The sequence below is a fragment of the Perca fluviatilis genome, chromosome 5 (assembly GCF_010015445.1).
Source record: "Perca fluviatilis chromosome 5, GENO_Pfluv_1.0, whole genome shotgun sequence".
Classification (NCBI taxonomy): Eukaryota; Metazoa; Chordata; class Actinopteri; order Perciformes; family Percidae; genus Perca; species Perca fluviatilis.
The window spans coordinates 13,910,344-13,923,952 of record NC_053116.1 but is presented as its reverse complement, the minus strand read 5'-3'; the positions used below and the strand labels follow the sequence as shown (position 1 = coordinate 13,923,952).

The following is a 13,609-nucleotide window of genomic DNA, read 5'->3' as shown; positions in this document are numbered from 1 at the left end:
TTCTAACACATTTGCAAGAAGTATTTACTGGAACATTCCAAAAACCTTAACAAAAGCTTTTGATTTTTCTTTCCCAGCAAACAGTAAAAATATACAATATTTCTGTACCGTCCTAATGAGAATCATTACTCCTGCATTGATGCAGTGCCAAATGAGCTCATTGAATTTTTGAAAGAGGCACAGTTATTTAAAGCAAGTGATTTCAGCATTGAATCTGCATCAAAAATCTGCTTGAGACTCACATCACAGCAATTAAGCATATTTCCCAAGCCCATTAGCAATTAAATGGATAGTGCTGGGGTGATTGGGTGCAGATTAAAGCAGTTCTATAAACTTGGGGAGGGAAACATAGTGTAACGGTATAAGTGACGGGGTTACAAAGAGTGCTCATATCAGAGGACAGGAAGCTCGGCTGCTTTAGCCTCAGCCTGAACAGATGGTAAGTGCACACAGCATCACTGAAATGGAACAATGAGAACATGTTTGAACAACCTAGATCTTTATCACTGAATCTGGCTGTGAGTATAGTGAGCCATCCAGAATTCAACTACACAGTGCAATTTTCATATGTTAATTCATGCCAAGATATTCTCTCCATGCTTGCATATAGCATATTCTAATTTCACATCACATCTTTATTTTTTTTTACTCCCAATCCCGGTTTCTTTTCTCTATAGGGGGATCAGAGGGGGCCTTTGCTGAGGAATTTAATTTCGACTTCAGTCAACATTATTGGGAAGTGACTGTGTTCTGTTAGAGGAAGCACACTGTTCAGGACTATCGCTGTAGACCAGTGAGCAAGAAATCTCACCAACACAAACATGATAAGCTCTGCCTGTCCCGGTTCTTGACAGAATTCTGAAATTGTGTGATTATACAGCAGTGAAAATCCCTCAGGTGAAAAATACAACACCGGGTTAGCTTCACTGCAGCTCACACTTATTTGGCAGATATGGGACTGGACACGTCACTGCAGCACCACAATACATGACAGCAGCCAAATTAAAAAACACAAAAAGAGAGGAATAGACTTTAAATCAGGGCAGCATGTTTACTTTACATTTGCATTGTATTGCATGGTTTTTCTGAAAAACAACACATTTTAAATGCAATTTTCTAATTATTTTTCCTCAAATTCAGCCACTGAACTGTATTTTAACCTTCAACAAAGTATTCTTTCGCAGGCCTTTTTTCTTTCTTTTTCTTTTAAGATTATGAACAGATATTGTAATAGACAGTCATAACAGGTGCAGAACTAGCAGGTGCAGTCAGGCATATCAGCAGGGATCTTGATGATATGGTATCTGTGTTTTGAAAAGCCCCTCTGGGAGGAGAGTTTTTGAGTGCCATGGGAAAAAGAGGCCGGAGACATTTTTATATGTGCCATCACCTCATATTTTATTCCAAAGAACATATTGTACTTACTTTGCAAAATTAACAAACATAAAGACATGTATAACTATAAAAGTGAGGAGTGAATTGAAGATGCAAATGGCCAAAAAGATCATTTTCACTGTGTTGCCTTGTGCTTGAAATAATCTAAAATGAGCCATGATTAACACCCTCCAAACACCTTTGCACAACACAGTTTCAATTTGCTAGATCTCACCTTATGACGTCAAAGCAGTGCGAAAAAAAACAAAAACAGGTTCACACTTGTATTGCTATAGAGAGGGAGAGAAACACAGACGTAAATGGAGAAAGGTTCCGCCTGCCGTCGAGGCAGATACAAAGTGAGCAAACCTGAGGGTCAGGTGTACCTTTTCCAGCTGTTCCCAACAGGTGTCGGTTGACTGCTGCCAGTCCGCAGGATGCACACTCAAAACATGCCAGAGACCCTGTCAAGGTCCATGTCTCTAAGAGCATCCCAGAGAAGCGTGTGCATGAAGCATGTCAGCCTCCAACTTGGATGTCATTCAGTGCTCACAGTTCATGAGGCAGAGCTGTTTGCACAAGCGATTCTAGCTCAAAACAAGACAACCGACGCAGAAATGCTGCATGGACACGGCACAGTGTGAGGGCCCAGGACAACTTAGAGCCATCAGTCTGGAATGCTGACATGCAACATGCACATGGTTCATTAGCGAGCACACACAGATATCCCTTTTCTGCCTTTCCTCTTCTTTGAAAGGATGCTTTTGGTATGTGTGCCGCATCACAAGTCACTACCTTTAAAGCCACTGAAGCAAATCCAACATATTACAATAAAATGACAAAACGGAAAATCTTTTATCCAGAGGATCCTTGTGGCAAAAAGGAGGTCTGTGTAGAGTTACATGAATTGTTAGGCTCCGGAGGTCATGGGTACAGACTGAACAGCTGTGCTCCTAACACAGGCTTCAGCGAGGCAGGGAGCACAGTAGTGGTAGGATCAGTGCACGGCCACAGCTGACCACATCAAAGGCCTCCGCTGTGTGAAGTGAGGAAGAGGGAAGGGATGGTATCAGCTTCACAGCGGACTGTCTGCAGTTAGTGGAGGAAATATAGTAGTGACTGTTGGTGGGTAAAGTTTCCATTTCTTGCTAGCATTGCTGGATGTAAGGTAACTTTTTTTATTTTCAAATTCAGATGTATAAAAAGCAGACGTATGAAGGTATGTATCTTCTAAGCTGTGACTAAGTGATGTTCTAACATACTGCAGGTTTCAAAGTGTTTTTCAGTGTCATATTCAGCTTATCTATCCATCCACACGTCCTTCCATGTCAGTAGGGATGCTCAAAGATGACAGTATTTCAGTGCTGTAGTACTTAACAGTTTTTGAAGGTCTAGTCTCGGAATCGACCGCATTTTTACTTGTCTTGGTCTCGGATAAAGAGGACTCAAGACCACCACTGGGATTTCGTTAAATTGCCTGTGCAATTGTCAGATTTAGGCCTATGTGTTAAAACTTGCAAATGCAACCAATAACTTGACTCATATCTAATTTGAAATTTGTTACCGTAAACCCCCCATCTCCCTGCCCCCTTAACACGCACTCCCAAGAAAGTGAATGTGGGAGACAGGAGAAGCAGCCCTGGCTGTCTAACACAAATCTGGTCTTGGTCTTGACTCAATCTCGCCCTGCCTTGGTCTTGGTCTTGGTCTTGACTCGGTCTTAACCCCTCAAAATCTTGGTCTTGTCCCGGTCTCGATACACTCTGGTCTTGGTGATGACTTGGTCTCGGTTTAGGTGGTCTACAACACTGCCGTATTTTAAAGAAATCCCCAGAGCAACGCTGAGGTGTCGTGACAAGCAATTTGGAAAGGATGAGCAACATTTCATTCAAGAGTCAGTCATCAGATCAAAAGGCCCAGAAAGTTAACTACTTTGACCTCCTTATTTATCTTTGACAAAGAAACATGTTATTGCAATTTTTATTTTATTTAAATAATTCAGAAAAAATAAACAAAGCATAGAAAGGTGTTGGATTTCTCTCACTGCACATTTTGAGAATTTTCACGATTCCAAAAACTACACAATACTAAGCAGCTTTTTTTTCTGTCATTTGTCAACATTATCTTCTTTTGTTTGTGTATTGCTTTCAGTGTTTTTACTGTAAAAATGATCCACGATTTCTCGGATTAAGATGTATTTAAGGCAGGAGTAGCTTAAGGACATGTAGTCTACCGACTCTACTCTCATACTGAGCTGGGTCATGCACATGAAAAGATGTTCACCCACTGACTCATACGCAGTCAAACTCTATTCTGGTTTGAAGCGACTCTGCCCTCTACATCTACTGCCTGAATTGATCAACCCTAGAGATTCGGGAAGAAAAAAATCCATCAGCATAAAAAGTGTGTCCATACAGTATTTGAAGTTAAACCATGAAATACATTATTGAACGTCATAAAATCTGGTCAGTTAACTTTCCAACTATGCAGCACAGAAGCCATAGGAAGATCACATAGGAAGATCACAGAAGCTACGACAGCCATAAATCTAAAATAACTTGAGCAAGCAAAAATTGAGATTAGAGAAAAGATTTCTGCAGTTAAACTAAGAACAGTCAAACCTTTCATAACAGCGACATGTGAAGACAAGCGGAACGCTGCACGTGGCACTCACAATCTATAGCATCTGAACACATTCATCAAAATATCATGAAACATAACTATCTCAAGAGTATCTAAAGCAGTTTCCATCAGTTCACTAAGCTTGACTTCCTTCCATATTGCGGCCAGCTGACAATTGGCATCCTAAAATCAAATGGTTAACAGATTCTAAAAAATTCCATTACATCTATAATGACAGCAGGCCTAAGCAAAAATGATTAAGACATACAAATAAGTGGCACACAAACAAGCAAGCACAAACAAGCAAGTATAGTTGATGACAAAGGCATTAAAGCAGTCCATGCAGTAAAGACAATACAAAGGAGACAAGAAAAAGGAGAATAGTCACAAAGGCCACACTGAAAGCACATATGAGACATAATGTGGAGGCAGGCAGCTGATGAGTATCTTCCATTTTATTGAGTTATCCCTCAACATTTGACCTTATTGAGTTATACTTTTATTTAAACTGCCTTTCCTACTAAAAAATAATGGCTTTGGGATTTTTGACAACACAAGGTATTATTTCAGCTCTGGAGGCAGATCATCTTGTGCTTTAATGGTTTTCAACACCAAATAAATCTCACATTATGTTCGAGACAAGTGTGTGTTCATGAGTAGATTAGTGTTGCTTGACTGGTGTGGAAAGTATACTTTAGCTACAGCTAAGCCTGTGATAATCAGGACTATTTTAAGCAACAGTGTGCCAACTGTAGAGGTTGAATAATCCAAGGAGCAGTCAAGATTTTAGCAGATGTTAGGTGTCATATTATAATGATGTATTTGTACACGAAATTGCAAGGAACCTTCCTGCTGAACACGTAATTCATTTACACAAAAGTATATAAATGATACATTTCACAGTGTGTAACCGCATCTCTTGCTCTCTCTTTCTTCCTCTGCCATAGATCCCTCAGGTGAGCTATGCCTCCACGGCTCCGGAGCTGAGTGATAACACCCGCTACGACTTCTTCTCGCGGGTGGTGCCCCCAGACACCTACCAGGCCCAGGCCATGGTGGACATTGTCAAAGCCATGCGCTGGAACTATGTTTCCACTGTAGCCTCTGAGGGAAACTACGGAGAAAGTGGCGTTGATGCGTTTATACAAAAGTCCAGAGAGGATGGTGAGTCTTTCTTCAAACATCCCTACAAGCATCCTAGAGTTTGCTCAGACTGATGTGAAAGTGGTTCTCTCTATGTGAATCTCATATTTGATAGTTTCCCTCTGATTGGACAAGCAATTCAGACTCTCAAATATGTATTCTTTAAACAATGTCCAGTAAGCAAACTTACTATGTAAACACATTGATTCAATTATTTACTTCATAATGCTTAGTGCTACATTTGATTTAACCTGAGAGTTGTTATTTAGAAAGATCCATGTTTGTTTGTTGCTGAAGGATCCTGTGCTTATACTTAAATGTGTTGGAATGTAGACCATAACTTAGATTTATGTAGAAGTAGCTGATCTAATTAGCAATTTTTTTCCTATTAGTAAATAAAGCTGCAACTCATTGTGGAAACTAGCCAGTAAACACACAGCTATCTATGCTGTATTAGTTCTATCAAATCATGTTAGAAGTCAGTGATACCATGGCAATAATGCTACTGTAAATAGATACATAAAATAAATAAATATATATATATATAAATACAATGATAACGTGTACAGGCTGAGGTCGCTAGCTTCTGTTGCACTATAAAAACAGCTTGCAAAGACATTTCACGCTAGCACTTAACGGTTTAACAATGTTTCAGAGATGTAAATGTTTACAGCAACTTTATTTATTTTTTTATAAAACAGAGACCGTTGGGAATGATTTATGCTTAAGTCTGAATTCTTTCCCTGAAAACTGACTTTGCACTAAGCTCCCAACTCTTGTCTCCAGGGAATACATGCATCTGCTACACAAGTGCATACAGTAGACGCAAATTGAATTTGATTTGCAAATATTGAGAAGCAGTGAGAGTGTGAAAATGAGGAGCGAGAGCGAGCCCGGAGCAAAACGAGGAGATGGCATTGTACAGTGTTGGGAATACAGTCAGTTTGGCGCAGGGCGCGGCCGGCACAAGCTCGGTCCGACCCCTGACCCTTTCTGAAGCAGAATGTAATCACTACCGACATGTCCAGTACTCTCTGTGCCACTGTGCCCCTTTCTTTCCCGCTAGCTCTAAGCTTCTGCCCATCATCAGTCGTCCTGGAGAAGCACCAGCAGCAGCAGATTACTCCTGCAGAGCCCTCCAGTCTCTCCAGCTCAGCTGCCTATTTGCCTAATAGTCCATGCAAAGGGGACTCAAAACCCAACACGACAGTTCCAGTATGATTTGAGCTTTTTCCCTCTCCCTTTTTGAAAACATTTTTTTTTTCTTTTTTTTGTGTTAAATGCTAAATAAGGCCTAACCTCGTATACATTTAAATATTTGGGTATATCAGTTCTTTAGAATTCCCACAGTCACATGAAAAAGGACGGACATAAAGAGGAGAAAAGCTATAGGTACTCAAATATGGCAATGGCCTCTACAGTCATGTAGAGGTTTAAATAGGTTTGAGTGATTCTCAAATGAATCCCATACAAACTGGTACAGTTTGTCATTTATTAAAGAGCTGAAATCTAAAGGGTTGTCAACATGTTTAGTTGAGAGTGTGAGTCCCTCTGTTTTGATTTTTTTTAATCTGTTTAAATCTTAGCTTTATGGGAATAAATTACAATTTTTAAACATATGTAGGTATCTGTGAAAAAAGAAAATAGAATAACAAATTATTTAGTGTGGTCGGCACTACCAGTGGTCGGCACCACCTGAAAACCGCAAACCAATGTAAACAATCCAGATTTAAAAATAGTAAAGGCTTTTATAAGATACGAAAGGTATTCAAAAACTTTGTTATGCCTTTAAGGTTGTAAGTATACAATGTATTTTAGTGATGAACAAATCTGTTATGTTTTTTTACACAGATGTCTCTGGATCTGCTGCTTTCTTATTCTCCAAATGTCTCACTCTGAGTACAGGTGAAGAATCCCTAAAGCTGCCTCCAATTCACTGAGCTCAGCCTTTCATTAGATCGAGCCCTAACCGAGTCATGAATGCTTAAAGCCCTGCAAACGTCTCCTTATTCCACCTGTTCCGTATCATGCTACAGAGATCTGATACTTTCAAAAGGGATTTTATTGCACTTAGTGATGTCATGGCACAATCTAGTGTGCCTGCTGAGGTCACACCTTAATTAGAAAGGTTTTGTAAGCATCCAAGGGGGAACGTGCTTATTGCATTATGTCGGTTAGGTACTTGTATTTTTACCATGATGGTTTGGGTGGTGAGTTGTGCTGGGACTGAAACTGTGTTTTGGGGGCCCTATTACATAGAGAATTAAAAACTATTGTAGGACTTTCGTCGCCAAATACAGCTATTGTATAGACAATTGTGTGTTAACTTTTTTGTTAAAATTGATTGGTTATGTCACTGTCAGTCCCCTGCTCCATATCCTATCCACCAATCACAGCGTTTCTTGGATAAAAATGCCCCTTTACTGCCCCCCCCCCCCTCCATCCCCCCACTACATAGTGCATGCATGTGCATTAGGTAATCAGAGTGAGACTAACGAAACGGATTGCGATTACGTGTCAGTTAAACTTTTCATCTTCAATCCTATCTGTATTTGTGAGAAGAGTTGAAAGATAGCCTACTTTATGGCTTTATTATCGAGTTAATAGGCGCGTGTGTTCGTGTCAGCCGCTGTCCATTTCCTAAGGTTCTGAAATGCAAACATTTTTGACTACTTTTTTTTTTTTTAAAGGGCGGGTGCCCGTGTGCACCCACGAAGGAAAACATAAATCGGCGCCTAGGAATATTATATATATACACACACTGTAAAATACAATATAGTCTATATTGCATAAAGAGTCCAAATAATACCAAAAAAAGCAAACAAGTGAAACACAAAAGTGATAATCGCAGAAGGTCTTCAGTCATTCAGTACCTTGAAATCACATCTTAAGATGTACATCAACGTGCATTTTATATATCTTTTTTAATATCATATGACACAAACTCATGATCAAATGTATGAAATACAATACAAGTTAAAAACAAGCAATGTCAACACAAAGAAACTACAAGAAGAGCTTCTAGTTTTGATAACAATCATTGTTTAGAGACAAACACCGCACGCCTTACAATTGTAAACAAGAATTTAGACAAATATCTGTCAAATCTCCCAGCCTACAGCTGCTTTAAATCTGACGACTGGAGCGATAGCTGCAAAACGTTTACATGTGTCTGTTTTTCTACATGCTGAAGTGTTGTTTGATTCCCATGTCCCATTTCTTCTAATTCAGGCTTTGATTAATTATACAACAGAGACACTGAGGACTCTGTCGAAACCAAAGCCACAGGTAGTTGGCTGTTAAATGGGTTCTGCAGTTGTCTGCTCACGTAATAAAACAGCCAGATCAGAACTGGCCAAATGTTCCGTCTCATTAAACAGCCAAAGGCCATACTGAGCAGCAGTCTCACCCACCCAATGTCACTGTGGCCCTGTTTTCACTGCTGCTTTGTGTGGAGGAAAGCTGATTTTAGCTTTGAATGGCACATTTGGGTATGTTGAAGTAGGATAACAATTATGTTGATTATTTTACTTTATTGAACAATTCAATTTCTGCTGTTAGAAAAAAACGAAACGACTACCAACATCTTGGAAACAGAATATAACTGGAAACGGCCAGAAAGTTTTGTCCTCTTAAAATAGATTTTAAAAAAGTGGAATAACGAAACGTGACAAGAATGTTAGTTCTACTTTAAGGCCTTTATCTTTCTCAAGAACATTTTAGTGGAGATGCTGGCTCTACAGAAAAGAAACAGATTGCTGTGTTGACGCATAGACCATATGCTTGTGAGGCCCTAACATCAACACACTGCAGCCGGTGTTCCTGTGCTAGGATTCAGTTATTTTTCCAGCACAGTCCACAGATAGTCCAAACCTCATGTATAAATATAATGGCAGTTTTAATTTTGGACTTTTCTTGACAGCGCCCTGCCGTTTAATGTTTCTGTTCAAGACTAGCTGGAGGAAAAATTTCTCCCCTAATGTGATAAGACAGAATAATCAAAATATAAAGTAGTCCGCCCATTCAAATATCCATTTAGTTTTACGGTCTGTCCATTTGCTTCCTGGCAAAAGGGAAAATAATGAAATAATGTGTGTCCTACTTCTAGAATGATTGTTTGTCATTTTATATATCTGGTCAAATAAACATTCTCAAAAAGAATAATAGCGTGTGCGTGTGTGGGGTGTGGAGGCGTTGTGTTAGGTGTTAGATGACCCGAGGTCCTGCTGGCGAGAAAATCTGATATCATTTGACCCCAGCTCGCAGGGCTTTCAAGTAGAAACGGAATTTAACTGGAAACACAGCATTTGATCAGACGGGCTGGACTTGAGTATCGGTACCGCGGAGCGGAAACAGTTTGACACTGGGGCAGTCGATATCCCAGAGGAGGTTGAAAATACAATTCTGTGTCTGTGAGGGCAAGCATGAACTCGAGCTGAAGACTGAGAATAACAATTAGGACAATGGAGGGGGACTGGCATGCTTCTGCTGAGATGAGCTTGTCTTTTGTACATTAAATCTAGAACAGGGGTAAGAGGAGTTAAAAGATTTCTTTGATGTTTTAAAAATCACGAACGACAGTTTTGTTCGTTCTTAAAGCATTAGTGCGTAACCTTTTGATATTAATAAATGTCCGTTACAGTCAAGCCATTGCCAAATGAGTTGCTACGAAACTAATTAAGACTATCCGCTCAACAAAACTCTCGGCTATGTTCAGAAGATTGTGTTGTCCGGTGATTTTCCACACGCAGAAAATCGAGTGATAGTAATTACCTCTTCTGAAGAGTCCATCATGTTTTTTTTTAATCCTCCTGTCCTCCTTGGCTACTAGCAACTGCGTGGAGGAGCGACCGCGATCACGGAAGGTTTGTATCATGTGGACGCGCCGACAGTTTTGTTGTCATTACTTTGAGTCACTCTCAGTTGTTCAGTCTTTTCACACCCATCAACAGCCATGCTTCCTTAACCATGTACGAGGATCTTAAATACAATTATAACAGCTTTTTTTACAAATCTGTTCTTCGGCGGTGACTAATCAGAGGATAACAATGCAGTGATGCATTTGCGTCAACATATGTCATTTAAATCACGGTTGTTGTTTTTTTGCTTCACTGGAGTTCTTTCTGAATACTGTCACTTTCTTGAATCCCGTTAACCTCAACATTTGTCTGGGATAAGAAATAATCTCTTTTTTCTATGATCAAAAAAACATGCATCCTGTGGATATTTTGTCTGCAGGAAGTGTAGTGTTTGCGAGAATTGCAATCTGTGAACATAATTGTTACTTTGTGTTTTGCCATGTTCAACTGCCTTCCAAATGGGTGGGAATTTTGGCAAGCTACTGCTCTTTTTCTTTTGTTTTATAGGAATTTTGTGAAAGCCTCTAGATTTCTTTTGGCAGTGAAACTAATCACTTGACCTTTTATTGAGAACTTATGTCACAAATCATGAATTCATCCTGATATAATCCAACATGATACAATAGGAGTGTGCAAAAAAAATGTATTCAAATTTGAATTGAGATTCAAGCTCTACCGATTCAAAATCAATTCATGGAATTCCAAAAATCGATTCATATTTTGTTTTCTCTTTTTGACACTATTGTCCTGAAATGACATTACCTCGCCATTCCCATAGATGGCGCTGCGTAAAATTCACACTGACGCCTGGGCACTCTTGTCATAATCGAAGAACGAGTGCAGCGGAAGTAGTTTAGTCGGCGCAAACCATGGCAAACCTCAGAAAGAATTATTCAACCTGCTCCATCCCATGGATGTATTAAGAGCATGCTCCATCCTCATTGAAGGCGAGATTTTGGACACATTTCGACTTTTATAACCTTGAGGGGAAGACGGAACTTGATAGGAATCGTGCTATATGCAGGCTTTGCAAAGCGAAAGTCAAGTATTTTGGAAAAACCACAAACTTGAGAACTCACATGGTACGCCATTACCCAGAGATTAACATTAAAGACGTGGACGAACAACAACCTAAAGTACCTAACATGCCAGTCAACCAACGCACTCTTTTTCAATGCTCTAAACTCCCACCGTTGTGTCAGAGAGAGTGTTCTCAACTGCCGGAGACATCGCAACTGCACAGCGGAGCATGCTCACTCCAAAACACGTAGACCAGCTTCTGTTTCTGCAAAAGAATGTACAGATTCCAGCCAGTGGTGGACTATGAACTGGTGTTACACACACACACACACACACACACACACACACACACACACACACACACACACACACACACACACACACACACACACACACACACACACACACACACACACACACACACACACACACACACACACACACACACCTAAATTTGTATCCATTATGTGATTCTGACATTTCAACAGTCAACCTGGTAGCTGAAGTACTCCTTAAACCACATTTAGCAGTATTTTTTGTTTGATCTGAGTACAGCACTTTAAAGCTAAATGTAAAAGCTCTTTTTATTTAACAGTTTTATACTTGAATTAAATGTATTTGAAAGCTGGCCAAAGCTTGGTACTTTTGCAGTTTTTAGTTGCAAAAGTTTTTATTTTTGTATGAAGACATATAAAGTAATATCAAACTACATTTAATTTGTTGTGTTTCGGTCTACTGCAAGCATGGAAATAGTAACTACATTTACATACTGTGAATCGTTTTTTGAATCGAAAATCGATATTGAATCGAATCGTGAGCCTAAAAATCTGAATCGAATCATGACATTTTCTGAATCGTACACCACTATGATACATTATATTAGGGATATATATTTATATATATAAAGTCATTTTATAATGTTATGCCAGGTTTAAATATCCACTTGTTATATTTTGAACTAGAAGGGCACTCTGAGAGTGCAGACCTCCGCCAAGGCATGCTCTATTTTACGTTAATGCAGTGTAAATTTTCCCATTCGAGGACAAATTTTTTCTGATACCACATGAATGCCCAAATGCCCTATCTCGCAATGTTAAGGAAAGTGAAAAATAATTTGTGTATCTGCCCTGTGATTCAAATCAACTCTGAAATGTAATGGGTTCTTCCTTGGCCCATGCTACACCCTTCCACCAATTTTCATTAAAATCGGGCCAGAAGTCTTTCCGCGATCCTGCTGACAGACGAACCAACAAACCAAGTCGAAAACATAACCTCCTTGGCAGAGGTAACAAAGTATTAAAGATGATTCACTGTTTTTCCAAAAGGAGGCCATACAGGAAAGAGTGTACAAAACACAATACAAATTATATAGTCAGAGGAAGAAAGCTTTTGCTTATACACTTGTTTATTTTCAATGGAAGTGAAAACAACAGATCCAGTAAAAGATAGCTCAGCAGTGAAGATGCAGAAGAGGGAAGGGAGGCATAAATGTTTAATGGTAGACCACGCAAGCGTCATTAATTTTTTTTGACACGCTAAATGGTGTCATCATCAGGACAGTTTTTTCAAATGGCAGAAACGTCAGACATCGTTTCATCTGCAGTTGCTGGACTGTCACTGAAACGTTGCACATTCGAGACGCAGGGCTGTTTTTAAAAAGTTGTCTTTTCATTTGGGTCATTGTCATTGTTTAACATCCATCATTACGAAAGATGATTACAAGAAAAGTGGGGTAAAACACTTTTCCAGTATGATGTCTTGCTGTTGTCACCCTTCACCCTTGAAATGCAAGACTGTCCTTGTTGCACAAGTCTTTGCTCCCTCAGTAGATTTCTTTCTGCTCGTCTCTGAAAAGCTGCTGTGCCTCCAGTGTCCTTATTAAATAGTGTACGGTCTTCTGCAGTAATGGAGGCTGACGTTCAGTGTCATTTTTTCTCACCTTGTAAAAAGTAGTGGGATTTTTTTTCTTCCTTCTCCAACGGATATTGCACACGGTTCTATTATATCCCTGTATGTAATCATATTTAGTGGATTTCACGGTCTCAGGTGGTGACACGCTTTAAGATGAAAGTATTAGAAGAATGTATCTCAGGTACATCGTATAAAATGAAACCACAACATTTTTCTGTTTTGTTTCCTTTTCTCAAATCTGTACACTGACACTTACATACCGTTGGATGGATAATTTCAAAATCATAATTAATCTGATTTTTTTGGTCTTAAATGACAGTTGAAGCAGAGGAGGAAGAGGAGGAGGGCCAAGACAGCACACAGCAGCACAGGGATGACAAAGAGATTATGCAAATGTTAGAAATGAGGGTTGCGTGCTGCACCCTTTGTCATGAGGGAAATGTCAAGAGGAATGACTTGAATACTCATTAACCTGAAATGCCTAGTGAGAAATCTCATCTGAAGAAGAGGTTTTAGTCATATTTTCAAATGTTCAGTACGGGCAATACAACCAGGACATTACTTATATGTAATTAATGCACCTTGTGAATTTATGATAGTGTAGCTATTAAGATCTTACAATGATCAAGCCAAAGCACTAAAGTCTGTGCACTGAATTGGTTTTATGTTTAAAGCCTTAC

General features: G+C 39.4%; 1 protein-coding gene across 2 annotated transcripts in view; it reads left to right on the top strand.

The window, feature by feature from the left end:
• The window catches only part of LOC120558702 (metabotropic glutamate receptor 4-like), a 232,360-nt gene that overhangs the window by 158,853 nt on the left and 59,898 nt on the right, over positions 1-13,609 (top strand). For both annotated transcript variants that reach the window (XM_039799856.1, XM_039799857.1), the window contains exon 3: positions 4,944-5,160. In XM_039799856.1, the coding sequence (XP_039655790.1) occupies positions 4,944-5,160 (217 nt within the window). The remainder of the gene's footprint in view (positions 1-4,943; positions 5,161-13,609) is intronic.